This window comes from Labeo rohita, chromosome 5 (assembly GCF_022985175.1).
Source record: "Labeo rohita strain BAU-BD-2019 chromosome 5, IGBB_LRoh.1.0, whole genome shotgun sequence".
In the NCBI taxonomy this organism is placed as follows: domain Eukaryota; kingdom Metazoa; phylum Chordata; class Actinopteri; order Cypriniformes; family Cyprinidae; genus Labeo; species Labeo rohita.
The window spans coordinates 9,919,334-9,937,820 of record NC_066873.1 but is presented as its reverse complement, the minus strand read 5'-3'; the positions used below and the strand labels follow the sequence as shown (position 1 = coordinate 9,937,820).

At 33.7% G+C, this 18,487-nt stretch overlaps 1 protein-coding gene across 1 annotated transcript; it reads right to left on the bottom strand.

The window, feature by feature from the left end:
- Positions 1-2,619: 2,619 nt before the first annotated feature.
- slc37a2 (solute carrier family 37 member 2) lies at positions 2,620-17,122 on the bottom strand. The gene is made up of 18 exons (XM_051110672.1): positions 16,533-17,122; positions 15,761-15,842; positions 15,484-15,574; positions 14,826-14,904; positions 14,602-14,737; positions 14,129-14,205; positions 12,376-12,542; positions 12,019-12,056; positions 10,918-11,055; positions 8,682-8,772; positions 8,503-8,565; positions 8,334-8,419; positions 7,741-7,789; positions 5,592-5,665; positions 5,307-5,385; positions 4,981-5,078; positions 4,798-4,862; positions 2,620-2,994 (listed from the first exon to the last, which is right to left on the bottom strand). The coding sequence occupies exons 1-18, from the start codon at positions 16,586-16,588 to the stop codon at positions 2,979-2,981; spliced, it is 1,485 nt and encodes a 494-aa protein (XP_050966629.1). The 5' UTR covers positions 16,589-17,122; the 3' UTR covers positions 2,620-2,978.
- Between the last annotated feature and the right edge of the window lie 1,365 nt (positions 17,123-18,487).

The following is an 18,487-nucleotide window of genomic DNA, read 5'->3' as shown; positions in this document are numbered from 1 at the left end:
CACAATCCATGAAAGGTATTATTAGACAATTTTCCAAGGCTGCATGATTTATTAAACCTATTTAAAAAGCATAAAGCAGAACGCTACGGTTCAATGAAAAAAAAAATATATATATAACGTTACCATGCAACAGCTCCTTTCACAGTAAATGATGCTTTACACAAACAGTTATTATTTACATATGTGGAGGTCTCAGACTCTATCTGCATACTATAGAGTGTTTTCACGTTACGTCATCAATCTGGAAGTTGGCCATTGCGGTGGCATTGAGTGTAAACAATGACATTGAACTGAATGGGACTCGCGTATAGGCTTGGCGGAAAACGAAGAAATAAAGTAATTCATTATGTCAGTCTAAGAAATAGAAGGAAGAATTATCAGAATCAGCAGCCCGTGACAACGGGGTCAGATCGTACGGTTGTTTACCACCTATTACAGGGCTGGACAATAAGGACTGCCCTGTGGCCCGTGCAAGTCGTGCATTCACTGCACTGCATTCGTGTTTCAAAATGTCATTTGAGTGGAAATATTATGTTATATTTATATAGTACGTTATTATTACGTTAATATTACAAAAGGTGAAAATACTGTAGCAGGCAGATCACTCTCACTGTTCACGATGCACGAAATATTGGAAGAAACCCATAATAATGAACTGGGGGTACGAGCTTTTATGAATGTGTCTCTGAGGGGAACTGTCTGTTTTTAGAAAAGTTTACATGGCATTTTCTTTTCATCTAGCATCTGTATAACGCGTTATAAAGCAGCAACCAAGGAAACACTATTGCCGCTCAGCATTGAGCCCTGTATTAACTTTAGTTTGTCAAAATAAAACAAACTTTTCTGTTTACTAAGTCCTTCTCTATATGATTTGGCATCTTCCACACATTTTCCGTGGTTTAGACAGCCTAAATTAGTAGAACAATGTCTTCAGTGGTACACTAACCATGCAATCAATGCTTCTGTTTACATATGAGTATCGCCACAATGGCCACGTATCCGGGTAACTGACCAGAACGTGACGTCGGTGCAAACCCTCTATAGTGTTCATCTAGGAACGCAACGTTCGCCATTTCATCAGATTTGAAGGTAAATAAGTTATAAAACCTACACAAACACAAGAGAATACATATCTTTCTCAACATGCTAACGTTAACTGTTCATCGCGATTTCAAAACGTTTTGATGTCCACATATTCGAGAAGAGTGGCTGTAGTATTTCTGACATAAAGAAATGCCCAAATAGTAAAGATTAAATGGACATTTGAATTAAATGTTATTTGGTCAATATTAATTAAGGATTTGACCGCGTTAGCTTTTGATATAATGCATAATGTATATTAGTTCTATTGTTTATAATACATTATGTATTTCCACAGTTTTGTTCAATTAAACTATATGATTACTTGCTTTTGATACTTTATCTGAACCAATTATCATTGCCTTGTTGTTATTATACATGTATTTTAAGTCATTTACAGGCTATTCTGTTAGCTTGGGTCTATTTTCATAAACGTTTTTATATCAGGTTCTGCTTCACCTGCTTCAAAATCTTAAGTTAAAACTGTGTGTGTGTATATATATATATATTTTTTTTTTTTTAATTTTTCGTTCGAAACAAAAAATAATTAAGATACAGTACCATTCAGGGTACGGTTTTTTATGTTTTATGTGTTTTTTTCCATCAAGCTTGAAATTATTTATAAAATACAGTAAAAACAGGAATATATTATTACAAATAAAAAAGGTTTTTCATTTTAATATACTTTTAAATTAATTTATTCCTGTGGTGGCAAAGCCTAATTTTTGGCAGCCATTATTGCAGTCAGACAACAACGAAACCACGGAATGGAAGTGTAGATTTTAATCAAAGAAGATAATTTTCATAAATGTCAGCTTAGGGCAAACTGAAAATGTAAGAATGTATACAGCTACAATTCACTAGTTAATTCTTTAATTACGATTTCTGTTGTCTAAAACAATGTTGTTATACTTTTATATGCTATCCTGTATTTTTTTTCCCAGTGTTTCATTTCTGTTTTGCTGATAAAAATTGTGCTGAAATCTGGATGTTGTATTGTACCAACTTGCCCTATAGAGTATGACAACGTGACCTGGATATTACTTTTTTTATAATCAGTATATTATTATTACAAATTAATAAAGTAACATTACTAATAATCAAAATTGAACATTTAAACAAAACCAAAAAAAAAAAAAAAAAAAAAAAAAAAGACTGAAAACAGCTTTTAGATTCATTCTTTTAGATCATAAATGTCTTCAGAAATGCTTAATCAAAGAGAATTATTTTGTAGATATGACTGTTTGGCTCAATTTGACAGAAGCTGATAATATCTATACCCTAAAGCTAGAAAACCAGCTACCAGTAACCTGCTTTCCTACATACAAAGCCTCAGAGAATAAAGCCTAGGGCTTCTCTTGGGATGCTTGGAGCAACCTGGTATTTTAATAAAGCTGAGGGTGATTAAGTGTGTATGCACGTGACTATGACCTCAATGAAATACATATTCAGGCTCTGTTTTAACCATTACCGCTGTTGACAAACAGGAAACGTAGCTGAACAGGAAATGTATGAATGATCATGCAGACACCACGCAGATAAAGGGACAAAGCACTGACGGCATATTTTAATGCTTAAAAGGTACATTTGTATTAAGTAGTCACTAAAAACATCCTGTATTAAAATGAAGAAGCTTAGTGATCCTCTTGTGTTTGTCCCGCTCAGGCCACGTGTGGACGAGGGTGTGTGTAACTCTCCTCCTCCTTCACCGCAGTAGCTGAGCTTTGTTCCATTGTCAGTATAAAAAGGATGAAAGTCTCATGTTACAATTTTCATATAAAATAACCCTTGGGCATAAAAAGGCTTGGTGTGTTGGATCAGTCCATGGTCCCTTTTTGTCGTTATGCTGCAGGTAATTTTCCACCACAGGTGTGATATTCTCTTGTTCGACAGGCAGCTCAGATCTCTTTGAACCTGAAAGAAAAGAGCAGATGAAACCACTGCAAAAACGTGGTGCAAAATTAAACGCTTCCCTTTTAATCATCAGATTTTGTCAGTGTAAAAAAATAAAAAATAAAAAATACAAGACCAAATAATTACCACCTGTTCATTAGACAAATGTCAAAAGCAGATACAGGAGACCATTAGTGTAATGAATGCATTTCAATATAATAATAAAAAAGCACAAAACTGCCTTAGCACAGACCAAGTTTTTCCTTTTGATGGAAAATTTGTTCAAGCCAAAAATGGACTGATAATTATAAGGGTGTCAGAGACGTAATGACATTGCACTCGAAGCGCATACATCATTTTCCACCTCGACACACAGATCTCTGCCAGTCATTTGGGAACACAGTGAAAACTAACAAATCCCGAGGCGGATCGCAACCTCTTAGAGTAATTGTGATTGCCTTGCAACCACTAAAAATAGGCTCCACTGAATCATATCGAGGGCAGGAAGGCCCAATTAATTCAAGAACAGCACCTCTTAGGTCATGACGCTCTACATTTTTGGCTGCCACTAATATCAAGTACACATAATGGCAATCAGCCCAAGCAGAATCATTTAGTATATTTAAAGGCCACTGGCTAAAAATAGAAGGTCACAAATAAACCTTAATAAAGCCATCTGCTAATAACGTCACAGCATGTTAGATTTAGTGCCCTAAAAATAAAATAAAAAATACACACAGTACCACTCAAAAGTTTGAAATAATTTTTTTAAATACATTAACAATCAAATTCTTTTGAACAGTAAGATTTTTAAAGTTTTTGTCTCACCAAGCCTGCATTTATTTGATCCAAAGTACAGCAAAAACATTTAGATTTTTTTTTTTACAATTTAAAATAACTGATTTCTATTTGAATATATTTTAAAATGTAATTTATTCCTATGCTTTCAAAGATCACAGGGATCTTCAGTCACATGATCTTTCAGAAATCATTGTAATAATTTTAAAAAAAAAAAAAAAAAAAAAAAAAAAAAAAAAAAACAGTAGAATAGAATTTTTTCAGGTTTCTTTGATAAATGGAAAGTTCAGAAAAACAGCATTTATCAGAAATAAAAATCTTTTTTAACATTATAAATGTATTTATCACGTTTCATCAATTTAAAGCATCCTTGATGAATAAAAGTATTAATTTATATAATTTCTCCCTCCCAAAAAATTAAATAAAACATTAGATTGACTCCAAGCTTTTGAATGGTATAGTGTGTAATGTTACAAAGCCTTTTTATTACAGATAAATGCTGATCTCTGGATCTTTCTATTAAATCAAAGAATTCTAAAAAACTCAACTGTTTTAAATACTGATGATTATGATTATGATAATAATAATAATAACAATAATGTTTCTTGAACAGCAAATCAGCATATTAGAATAATTTCTGAAGGATCATGTGACACTGAAGACTGGAGTAATGATGCTGAAATTTTAGCTTTGATCACAGGAATAAATTATATTTTAAAATATATTCAAATAGAAAGCAGTCATTTTAAACAGTAAACCTATTTCAAAATATTACTGCGTTTGCTGTGTTTTGGATCAAATAAATGCAGGCTTGGTGAGCAGAAGAGACTTCTTAAAAAAATAATAAAAAAATTACTCTTTTTACTGTACTATTCATCAAATCAATACAGCATTGGTGAGCACAAGACAAAAACTCTTAATCATTACAAACTTTTGACCGGTAGCGTATTTATATTAAGGCTTTTCTGAGCTTCTTGCATATATCGCCATAAATGCAAAGAACAAGAGTGAATTAGGGATGTTTACCCTCTCAGCCTTGTAGTGTATCCGCACCATCCTCTGACCTCCTTATACACGAGCCTGGACAATAGCTACACAAACAAAAACAAGAGGAGACAGTGAGACAACAGCTCGAAAATACACGTCCATCATGATAGCAGAAAATTTGCTATTATTTATCAGATCATTTTATAATATCTGACATCTCACCAGACAAGCCAGCACATCAGCAGCAATGAGCATGTAGAAAACATTATTCCACCCAGTGGGAGAGATCAGACCAGCCAACAGTGGCCCAACAGCGGCACCTAGAGACCATTTAACACATTACACAACCTGTAAGAGCCTTCACAAGACAGTGTAAAGTTTTCAAAACAAACACTTGTTTCTAAATGTTACATTTAAATTGACTGTCAATAACCTTTTAAAAACATTACTCGAATTGCAAATGCCATATTCTCCATCAGATTATATTCTGACTTCATTAGGTCAGTATCGAGCTCAAGAAAAAAAAAAAAGCCACATTCCCTGCATACCTATTGATCCAGTGCCGTCAATAATGGCGGTCACAGTGGACAGTGCTCTAGAGTTCCCTCTCAGGCACTCGTGGGTTCCCTAAAAGATAAGAAAAAAAAAAACATTATGAAATGTACAACGCAAAACGCTTGTTGCATTAGAAAATGGTTTATTGATCAGTTATTGATAGCCGGACTTCTAGGTTGGTGGCGGCGTATCTGTTTTGAACTTTTTTTTTTTTTTTTTTTAAGGCTTTACAAATGTCCATGTGAAAAACACATGGACAAAAGGTGCCCAGGACTTACGAGGTCAGCTGATACAGCAGTGGTGATTAGGGCGTATGGTCCATTCACGAGAGCACCGCACCAGAGCAACATGCCTGTAGGTCAGGGCAAAGGAGGAGAAACATAAAAGAGATTTTGTTTATTTTGTTTGTCTGTTGTCAATATGGCACCTTAATTGGTAATTCACAAGATCATCTGATCCCCTTCTACTCAATAATATAAAATATTACTTTATGTAATATTGCAGCCAGGCCAGTGTTTGAATTGAGGGGGGGGCTGGGGACTAGACTACAGCTAGACTGACTGTGGTCATTTAAGAGCGCGTTCTTTTACTGCATGATTCAGCCTAATAAAATGCATTTAGAATGTTCCCGAAATTCAAGGCATGTGGCAGAAAATGTATATTCATATCACTTCATATAGTTAATCGATATTACACGAAGAGTGTCATTTTTTCGCAAAAATTACTAATGTGATATTGATTTTACACAACAGTTCAATACACTATAAGTTAATATTAACATTACGCTTTAGACACCATATTGCCTATTTTTTCTATATTTCACCAACAAAAATGGTTCCAAACACAGCAACAGCACTGTTTTACATCTCTGAACAACATGATGGTTTTTCTTTCGTGAAGGAATCAACTGTTTCAATGACTCTGTTCAATCGCAATGACTTACTTATTAATAGCGACTTACAGCCACCTACTGGCGGTTTTAATTTCAAATTTAAAGTCCCTTATTTCTAAAAATAATTTCAGATATCAGCATTCAACGGTTTAGGATTAAAATGTTAAAACATTATTTATGCATTTAATGCATTCATGTCCTGTATTAAACAGTGGGTATTTACATCTGTCTGTGCTTCCTCTGCATTGAAAAGATGATTTTTGTTGATAATGATTTTATTTGTTTGGTAACGGTCTAAAATGTCTTAATATTTGAATTGACTTTTTTGATTAAATAAAAGAATTTGACGCAAAAGATAATGCACACTTTTAGAAAAAAGAATGACTTTATAAAAGGTAAAAAATGTCCATAAAAGGTCAAAGTCACTTTGAAATTGTTGGAAAACTGTGAACTGACCACACTGAATATGAAGAATATCAAGAACTTTAGGAGTCAGCTGTCTACGCACATTCCCTGGCTATGAATCATATTTATATAAGGTTTATTTATTGATTTATTTTTTAAGTTAGGGGGACCCTCCAAGAGCTTTGACACAATTCGAACACTGAGCCAGGCTAAATGAGTATAACAGTTTCAAAAGCAAACTTAAGATTTAAAAATGCATTTTATTCAAATTATTTTATTTAAAACTTTAATTCTAAACTAATCATTTACGCTGAAATGCATCCAAAAGCTGATTTAACCTTTCATACACTACCAGTCAAGAGTTTTTGAACAGTATGATTTTTAATGTTTTTTTCCGTTCACAAAGCCTGCATTTATTGGATCCAAAATACTGCAAATGCAGTAATATTGTGAAATATTTTTACTATTTAAAATAGCTGCTTTCCATTTGAATATATTTTAAAATTTTATTTATTCCTGTGATCAAAGCTACATTTTTAGCATAATTACTCCAGTCTTCAGTGTCACATGATTCTTCAGAAATTATTCTAATATGCTGATTTGCTGTTCATGAAATTATAGAAATTAATACTTTTCTTTTATGTAGCAAGGATGCTTCAAATCAAAAGTTATTAAAAATGATGGTAAAGATTTATAATGTTACACAAGATTTCAATTTCATATAAATGCTGTTTTTCCTACTTTCTATTCATCAAAAATTCTATTTAGCTGTTTTCAACATCTTTGAGTAGCAAATCAGAATATTAGAATTATTTCAGCAGGATCATGTAACTGGGGTTATGATGCTAAAAATTCAGCTTTGAAATCACAGGAATAAATTTTGTGTTTTCAAATTGAAAACATTTTAAATGGTAAAAATATTTCAAAATATTACTGGTTTTGCTCTACTTTGGATCAAATAAATGAGCAGAAGCAACTTACTGTTCCAAAACTTTTGACTGGTAGTGTATTTAAAACCATCTTTGGGAAAAAAAATAAATAAATATTGTCAAAACAAAAAACAGAAAAACCCAACAAAATCAGAAAACAAACAAAACTAACAAAACAAAACCCAGGTACTCCATACTCACCAATGGTGGTCGGCAAGCCGTTCTGCCCGATCTTATTGTACAGGAACAGCTTGAGGAAGAAAAGCAAACATGAATAAGCAGCAGATCTCGAAGGAATGAGAAACCAGCCGTCCATGCGTTTACACAGGTTCACAAGTAAACTCGAGCTTGAGGGTGTTGTGTGCACGAGATTACAGATGTCTGTAAAAACTCGGAGCAAACTTCAAGATGTACTGACACCACTTGAATGAACACTAAATTTTGTAGCTGTGCAAAACTAGTCAGTTTTGCTCTTATTTTTTTGCTCAGGCAAATAGTAATCTAGAAAGCACAATCTGTTACGACAAACATTCACAGACAAAAAATCAGCGCCACTAGACATAACCATTACACATTAAAACATAATAAACTTCCAAGTGTAAATGTTATGGTCCGTAAAGCTGGCAAATAAACATGCATCTGTTTTAATAATGTTTTTATGTACTCTTAATAGATGAAAACAATCTGCAATATTTTGTTAAAACAGATGTTTGCATTTGGTGGTCATTTGGCGTAAATTTTGCCCAAAGTCTGAGAAAAAAGGAAAAAAGAAAATAAGAGCAACTGTGACTCACCATAGGAGCAGCAATGATCAACATCGCACAACATGTAGTGGCTCTTCCTCCACTGTAGTCAGATATCAGCCCAGCCAGGATGCCACCTAACACAGATAAAAACAAACCTCATTCTCAAGAATCACTCTTAGATAATATGGCTAAAATTATTTAAATTTCACATGCTTACCCACAATTCCTCCAACATCAAACAACGTAGACAGGTCCCCAGCTTCTTTAGGATCAAAATGAGCTAAGGAAGAAAGCTGGATCAGTGACTTGTTGGAATTCATAGAGATTGTTTTTTCCTTGCACAATTTATTGCCAAGTGAACATGAGAGAATCTGAACCAACATTAGAGATTCTTACCAACATTAGCGATGTATAAGGGAAGCCAGTAGAGGAAGGTGTAGCTGACAAGCTTGGCAAAAAGCAAGCACAAGGAGAACTCCACCACACCCTGCAGGATGAAAACAACATGATTTTGCAACAATGACATCACAATATTTACTTCTGTCCTGGCAACTGAATGTAACTGTTATTGTTCTGCATCAACTTGTAGCTAGATTTGCAACATCACATTGCCTAATTTCTAACATTACTCATTAGGATGAATTGCTTATTTTGTAGCATTCCTCGTGTTAGTTACTACGCATAAAGAAGCAACTGTTAAATAAAAAAAAAAAAATGTAAATCCAAAAATTGTCTAAAAAATTAGCCGGGCTCAACAATAAGGAGCGTGAAAGACGAATATGTCACTGCCGCGTCTTCACGAAAGTTTGTCATTTGCACGTGTTTTTTAACCTTGAAAGCGTCTCTGACTGACAAATAGCCTACAAAAGTAGTAGCTTTGTAGCTTTAACAATGATCAATACATACTTGATTTATACAGTGGAGACAGATGCACTGATCGATCGGACATATTTCAACCGATCTCTTATTCTGGGCTTGCACACGAACTGCATGCAATATTCTTTCAAAATGTTATGTGTGTGGAAATACACTACGAACTCTTTAGACATCCGTTAACAGAGGCCAGAGTCGCTAAAGATGAACGCAAAGAGAAAAAAATACGGTAGCAGGCACAGCATGCAATGCGCGAAATATTGGAAATATTATCCTAAATATTAAAACTGTGGTTTATGTAAATATATATGGGGAACTAACTGTTTTAAGAAAAGTTTACATGGCGTTTTCTTTTCATTTGCCCATGTACGATGTATTTAAAGTAAAGAGCGAGTTTGCATTCTTTCAGTCCGTCTGCTGTTTTTCCCTAAAGCATCTTTTAAATTTTAATAAAATATTAATAATAATGAAACATTTTTTGAACAAACAAATAATGTTTGGACTTTAGTTAGGCTAGTAGGTTTAGGTGTGGTATCGAAATTGGAATCGAGAATTGTACAATTGTATTTGGTATGTAAAAATTTGTTGTCATATAAGCTTTTTTATCAAAAATAAAAGATAACATGAGTCAAAAACAATGATAACAGCAACCATTTAATTTTTTTGTAGCAGGGCCAGTGAAAATTTTGACCAGGCAAGTAAAAATTTGAACCACTGGCCTGACCGGGCCAGTAAATCCTAAGCATTGAGCCCTGATTAGTTTTAAAACATTTTTTATTAGTTTTTAAATTTTAGTCAAAATGACCCAGAGTATTATGGTTAAAGACCATTAGATAAGACTTTTATGGCCAGTTTTACTAATAGCTTGTGCCAGTGCATAACGTCCTTTTCTTAAAAATCGAACTGTCAGGTTTTACTAAAGATGCACAGTGAAGAATTTGCACTGAAAAGGTGTGCGCCTGACCTTATTGAATATGCATTGGAAGGAGTTTCCCATTCAGACGCAAAATTTATGGGAGGAAAGTATTCACATGAATCAAGCAACAAAATTACATCAAATTACTGGCATTTGCACTATTATTTAACGCCCAAAAAAAGCAGTCTTGAACTATGGGTGCAATTGTTGCTAGGTGGAGGAGGCACCGCAGAGAACAGAGAGTAGTGGTAGAGGGGAGAGGATTTTTTTAAAACACGTATTAATTTATTTGGAATGCCAGAAGAACACATTATCCGAACATATCATTTGCCAAGCCATTTTTAATTTGCTTCTAAATTAAAAGATGACTTGGAATGCTCAACTAGGAGTCACGCAATACCAGGTCTATCAAAACTTATAGCAAACCTTCATTTTTTAGCTCCAGTTCTTTTCAACATACTGTGGCATTCTTTATTTTTTTATTTTTTATTTGTAACTACGCTAATTTGCGCTGCACGTAGTATATTGCATTGGTCGATATGTAAATGAGACGCTGCGTCTGTGTTCTTTAATTTGTGCTTTGTTAGTAAATCATCCACAGAAATTCCTCTCCCATCTGCACTGTTTTGTAAGTGCGCTCTCGTGCTAATTTATCCCGTTTTGAAAAACTGGCCCTTAATCTTTTAAGAAAAAAGTAAGTTGGGAAAGCAAAAGCATGATTTTTGATCCAAGAACCCCAGACACATCACAGGATTAGCTTTTCTCTCAATCTCATACAAATAACACCTTATATTCGCAGACTAACAGCTGTGGGTGTGAAACTGAGAATAACAGGTCACTCACAGGAATCCTGAGCGCGCCGCAGAAGCTGATGGCTTCTGTGTGATCCTCCACCGGCTCCACGGCTGTGGAGGTGTTACTGCTGAAGATCTCCTCATTACTGGACGAGTTCCTGAGTAGAGGCTCCTGCTCCACGCTCTCCTAAACACATAGAGCCTGTTAGTGTTATATCAATGAAGGAAAACTCTGTCTGTTAAAGGAAGAACAGTAAGTGACAGTACTTTAAGTACATACTTTAGGCTGGAATACACTACACAACTTTTTTTTTTTTCACAGATTTTTGACCCAATTTGCAGTCTGGAGGAGTCAGAGCTAGTTGATGAAAGTCACAGCCTACAGATTTTAGGCAATCTGAGTTTCACAGAAAATTTTGTAGTGCATGATGGGCATAGACTCTCAATTTTTTTAGCTTCAGACTATGACTCCATTCAGTCAGAGAATATCAAACATGTTTGATATTTAGATTAAGTTTTTATTTGCCTTGAGTTTCCTATAAATGAGATACGTGTTTCTGTGTGAATTTATTGTATTTAGAACAATCTGAGAGTCTGTCAGTGTGTGTTGTTAAGTTTTTCAGATGTTGGCAAGTGTATAAAACTGTTCAACATAAAGCTTTATCATAGCTCTTCTCACGTTTGTAAAGTCATGCAGATCATTACATGTGATTCTCTTTATTTCTCTGTTCACAATTACTTCTGCTTTCAATTCTCAGGCCATTTCACAACCAAATTCACTACAGTGTTGTGTACTAAAAGTGCACAGAATGCATTCATTGCCTCAGTTGTCCAATTCTCCTGCTTTTGGCAAAAGATATTTTATTGATTGTAACCAAACAGCAGTCAAATGAGTGTTAGCAAGCCTTTTCACATGATTAATTTGCAAATAATGCCAAAATAAATAAAACTATTGAATGCAACTTCAGTGCTCATGAAAATCACAGAAACCCAAAACACAAACTCTGCTCATGAATGAAATAGCTGGGAGCGGAGCACTTCTGTTTAGCTGGTTATTCAAGTTTTGTGTGAAACAGTGGTTTTGTAACATGCAGGTAGCAGAGTCACACTGCAAAATATCTTGCATAGCCTATTTTTTAAGTGAACTCACATGGTGTTGTGGTAGAGCACAGTTAACATCCTCAGGTTCTGTAAAAGACAAACAATATTGTGATTTGGACAGCAAAAAATGAATCTTGAGTTTGTTGAAAATACCTTTTAAAACTGGAGATAAAGTTAATATTGTGTTTGTGTGGTCTTTATTTAGTTTCTACCACAAAATGGTAACTATCAGAAGTGGTTACAATTAAAAAAAAACAAAAAAAACAACAACACACCCATCTAGGTAAAAGAATGGCAAATTTATGTGCATGTAATTTAGTTGCACAATCTGTGTTCCTGTCTTTGTAAACAGCCTGCATGCATAAACAGAAAAATTCCCCACACATATGTAACATGTGTTACTTACTTTCAACCAGGAACAAAAAGCAGATGACTCCAGCAATTGCGATGATGATACCAGGCACAATGAATGACAGGCCCCACGCGGACGACACATAGACCCCAGCAATTAGAGATCCCAGAATGTTTCCAACTGAGGTGTGAGAATTCCAGATCCCCATGATAAATCCACGCCTGCACCAAGAGAGAATGATTTTGAATTTTGGAATTTAATACATTTTAATTTTTCTAAGTCTTTTACACTCACTCAAGGTTGCATTCATGTAATCAGAAATAGAGTAAAAACAATAATATTGTAAAATATTCTTCCAAAAACAGAACAGTTTTCTATTTTATTTATAGATTTTAAAGTGTAATTTATTACTGTGAAGACAAAGCCGATTTTTTGTATGTAAACGTGGAACCTGTAATATGACTTTTAGAAGAATTTTTTGATGAGTAAGAAATTTAAAAGCATTAGTTTGAAATAGAAACTGTTTATAACATCATAAATTACTGTACTGCCATTTCTGATCAATTAGTGAATCACTGATGCTCCAGAAGGAAACACGATGCATAAAGAGCTGGGGGGTGAAAACTTTTTGAATTTGAAGATCAGGGTAAATTTGACTTATTTTGTCTTGTGGAAAACAAGTATTTTCTGCAGCCTCTGAAGGGCAGTACTAAATGAAGAAATATGATATTTAAGCAAAATAAGAAAAATGTACACATCTTCATTCTGTTCAAAAGTCTTCATCCCCAGCTCTTAATGCATTTTTTTTTCTTCTGAAGCATCAGTGAGCGTTTGAATCTTGTTGTATACTTGCTTGAGTCCCTCAGTTGTCCTCAGTGTCAAAAGATGAATCCCAAAATCATACAGTCATTGTTGGAAAGAGTTCAAATACACAAAAATGCTGGAAAACTAAAGAATTTGTGGGACCTGAAGGATTTTTCTGAAGAACAGCAGACAGTTTAACTGTTCAGGACAAACAAGGGACTCATCAACAACTATTACTAAACAAAAAACACAGCTGTGGATCATTCAGGTAACAACACAGTATTAAGAATCAAGTGTATGTAAACTTTTTAACTGGGTCATTTTTATAAATTCAACTATAATTTTCTCTTGTGGACTACATGCAAAAATTTTTATGTGAAATATCTTATTCACGTCAGTACTAACTAAACAATAACATGCATTTTGTATGATCCCTCTTATTTTGGTAAAATAATTAACATTTTTAATGATTCTGAAAAAGGGTTGCAAACTTTTGACCTCAACTGTATCTTATTAAATTACAATTCATTAATGAAGTTGTTTAAAATTATGTCTAATAACTTGCTCTGCCATAAAAATGACTTTCTCTTCCTCTAACATTACTTAAGGCATGCAGGTTAATGGATAACGTTAATAAATAATTTATAAATAGTGATTTAGATATTATTTTACTAACTGAAGTTCATATCTGGCTTAGTTTTAAACTAAAATACCCAGTTTTCACAATCCAAATCATTTCTGATGGATAAAATGAAAACCTGTCATGTATTTTCTTGTTAAATATCCCATTTCACTACGAAATTTGTCATATTACTGAAGTAAAATGGGTTTCATGTTGGGTTTAATGCACAGTTCATGACAGACGTCTTCAGCAGGGATTGCGGCAGCAAGTGTGATCATTTAGCTCTGCATTTAGTTGTGTTTGTGGAAAATGCAGATACAATTCTGCAATGTCAACAGCTCACACACTGAGCAAGCAGCAAATAACACAACAGTCACTTACTTTCCCTTCCCAAACCAGTTCCCAACACACGCTACCACTGCCGGCCAGCCTGTAGTCTGCACCAGCCCATTTAAGGCCTGTAAAAGAAAAAAAAAAACATCAGTAATCAGCATTCTGTTGAGCACATGGGTTTGACATGTTGAAGCAAACTATTCCGCCTGATTCGGTCATGTGTTATCCGTGTGACTCACACCAACATGACTCAAGATTTACTATGGGCCAGAAAGACTGAAATACAACAGGCTAAGAAAAGAGAAAATGCTCAGTATGATGTACACGTCAAGTATGCACTGATAAGATTCTTATTTGATTTTATTCAAAAGTACTTTTAATTTCACTTTGAATACTCGTTCCTAACAAGAAACGTGCAATTGGAAAAGAATTACTTCTGTTTTTTTGGTTTCACATTGTGAAATTCTGATGGACTGAAACAACTTAGGTTGGTTTCAATTTATTAAGGAGAACTAACGTACCTGAACTAAGCAGTAATACCACAAAGAGTGGATTTGCCAGTAAAAGCCCAGGCCAAACAGAGCAGTGAAAAGGCCACTGAGAATCATCCCGGAGCTCAGGTAGTAACGCAAGGGCAAGCGCTCTCCAAATATCCCACTGTCAAAAATATTTCAAAACCAGGTGTTAAACCTCAAGCAAAACACACTAAGCAAGAAAGTCTAACCAAGAAAACCCATTACTATACCTAAAGAACATGCCAATAGCATATGCAACAAGAAAGCAGTTGTCCAACACTCCAAACAGGTTCTGGTAATTGTTCTGGTCTGGATTTAAAAAAGAAATACATTGATGGGTTAATATAAACTTAAATTTTTTTTTTTTTTTTAAAGAAATAATACTTTTCTTTAGCAAGGACACATGAACTGTTGATGGAAAAAACATTTATAATTTCATAAAAGATTTCTATTCCAAATATTTAGGAACTTTTTTTATTCATCAAAGAATCCTAAAATATGGATTAGTTTTTGCAAAAATATTAAACAGTAACATTAAACTGTTTATAACACTGATAATAATAAGAAATGTTTCTTGAGCACCAAATCAGCATAATAAAATGATTTCTGAAGGATCATGTGACACTGAAGACTGGAGTAATGATGCTGAAAATTCAGCTTTACCTTCACAGGGATAAATTATATTTAAAGTATTATTAAAATAGAGAACTGTAATAATACTTCACCATATTATAGTTTTTACTGTATTTTTGATTTAATACTTTTTAACAGTGGTGTATGGAGGGATGAAACGCATGTCTTACTTTATATTAGCACAGTTTAGGTACCCTGACAGATATAAATGCTTTATAAACTACAAAGCAAAATATTTTAAGAAAAGAAACTTACCAAAAGGAACCCAATCACACCAGGTGTCATTGTCAGTAATATTGAGGTCTGCTGGATGAATAATATTAGAGCAATTTCTGTGTAGCTGGCTCTGTCACAACAAAAAAAGATGCACAAATGTATTATTTAACATTTTGCATGTAATTTATTACATGCGAAGGCAATCACGTGATTTATCAATATAACAAAATCCTGTTCGTTGCATGCCTTCTTTTCAGGTCAGGCCTATCACACAGCTAGTTAATGTTTAGTTTCCAGGTCTTTGACTTTTTATTACCTTGACAATGCTGATAGGTTTTCGAGAGAGGTGGTAGGTGGTGTAGAAGACAAATGTGAGGATGAGGATGAAGAACCGGTACCTAATAAAAAGAAATAAGTCCTTATAAAGATTTACAAGTCAAAAAGCATCAACAGTGGTTAAAGCTAGCGAAATCTGGAGGTGTTAACGGTATTAAATAAAACAGTCAGCCACTGATAGAAATGAAACCACATTAGGGGAGTTACAGGAAAACAGCCTCCCCCTAAAGTAAACACATGCACACTGAATGAGCTATATGATTTTTTTTTACATTTCCTGTGGGGGAAGCATGCTTAACACAGTGTACATCAGTTCTGAGGGCTATGCATGCTGCAAAACAGAAACCTCTAGCATTTATGTCACAGTACTGTGCTTTAACTTGAGTACTGATCTCCCATTCATGAGGTAGGCTTTGTATTCATATTAAACATGATTAAACATGCCTAAAAGTAAAATAAAAAAATAATAACAATAAATGAAGTGTGGCTATACAAATTGTGGTTCAGCTCTCATAGCAAGTACATAATTAATCATTTAAGCATAAACACACTGAAATGTATATTCGCACTGACTGAAAACATTACAGATGATTAAAGAGAAACTTTTAAGCAGCGCTAAAAATCAATAGCATTTTAAAAAATCAATAATGATGTCTGTTACAATTAAATCCCACATGATGGGATACATTTAACATCACAGAGCATGTTATCTATATGCAAGTTTGTTGTGTTTACATGGGCCTGTTACTCACCAGCTGTCTCGAGAGAAAGAAGTAATGAGTTTGATTCCCGGCGCCAGAGATCGCATTTTTACAGTTACCGTTGTTTGTATCGTTGGGGAAAAAAAAGTTCTACTAAAATTCACCGACGTTATAAATGATATATATAAAAACCCATATCTAATAAGATTTCTAAAACACTATTTAGGATTAACAATAACAGCTAAAACACACAACGAAACTAGCTGACTAATCGATTTTTGGTCTCAGCGCTAATTTCTTACGAGCTAAAACTACAAATCCATACAATCGTGTTCGTCGAAAGCCGGCATTCCTAAACCAGATGTACCAGTTGCATTTAAAGAGTCTGAGCCGTGTTGTCATTTCCCAGTTCCATAGGTGGAAAACCTGTAAAGCGCTCTGAATTCCCAAAGATTTCCATGCTTCCGTTGGCCGGTGTCCGTCTGCTTTTCAAACCGGATGCTATTAATACCGGTTTGTCTGGTCTAAAAAAATCACATGAGTATTAATTGATCTTTAGTGTAGGCAGTGCTAGTGCAGCGTCTCCATTTTCCATACCGGGTTGCAGCATACCCTGGATCTGGCCGTGTAAACATGTGATGCATTGTGACGTCATCAGGGCTGAGCCTAACCCTTCCTTTATCCAAGCAATTTGGGTCTGACTTATGTTCTCATATATTTGATTCTGCCAATGTTGTACATTCCTTTAGTTTAAAAGACATTATTTTTTTATATTATAATAATACTAAATAATATATATATATACATACACTACCGTTCAAAAGTTTGGGGTCAGTAAGACTTGTAATAGTCTTTAAAGCAGTCTTTTATGCTCATCAAGGCTGCATTTATTTGATTAAAAATATAGAAAAAAAACAGTAATATTGCAAAATGTTTTTACAATATAAAATAATGTTTTTTATTTTAACATACTTTAAAATATAATTTATTCCTGTGATGAAAAGCTGAATTTTTATCAGCTGTTACTCCAGTCTTAAGTGTCACATGATCCTTCAGAAATCATTCTAATATGCGGATTTATTATTAGAATGATCAATGTTGGATAATATCAACAGTTGTGCTGCCAAATATTTTTTGGAACCTGTAATTTTTTTTTTTCAGGATTGTTTCATGAATAACAAGTTTAAAAAGTACAGTGTTTATTCAAAATATAAATATTTTATAACAATGTAAATTATTTATTATTAACTTTTAATAAACTTTTAATTATTAACTTAATACATCCTTGGTGAATAAAAGTATTAAAATGTACTGACCCCAAACTTTTGAACGGTAGTGTATATATATATATATATATATATATATATTTTATATTTATATGGTAAATTTTTCATTCACAAACAAAAAGTTGCAAATAGCTACCCATCCTATCCCCTTTTTAAAATTGAACTAAACTCACTTCTAATATTTCTTCATCTTATACAGAATAAAAAAAAAACCCTAAGATTCCAGAAATATTTTACAGAGGTATTTACAGAGGTTTTTCTTATGTGCGCTTGTTTGAATATATTTGTAATGTCATTGTAATGTCATTCACATTGTGGTGTTTTTATTTGTCATTCTTTATTTTTATTTCTTTATTTATTTTGGTAACAATTGTTTATGTTATTGTTAATGTGTAAGCGTTTATGTTTGTATTTTGTTTAATTTATAATTACTGGTTATTATTTTATAGTTTTGTATTTGATCCCTTGGCTATGTTCTTGTACTATCTGTTCAAGCATTAATAAAAAATAAATATTAAAATAATAATAAAAAAATTCTTCTGCTTTTCTCTTTTTTTTGTCAGCAGAACATGTCTGACCTAAAATATTTTCTTTAGTGTCCAGTGAATATTCATGAAGAACCCTCATAAGACAATAATTGTGCAATATTGTCGCACGGTTTTCTAATTTTGGATAATGACAAATAACATGCAGGTGAAAAATATGTTGGGTTTTTTTTTT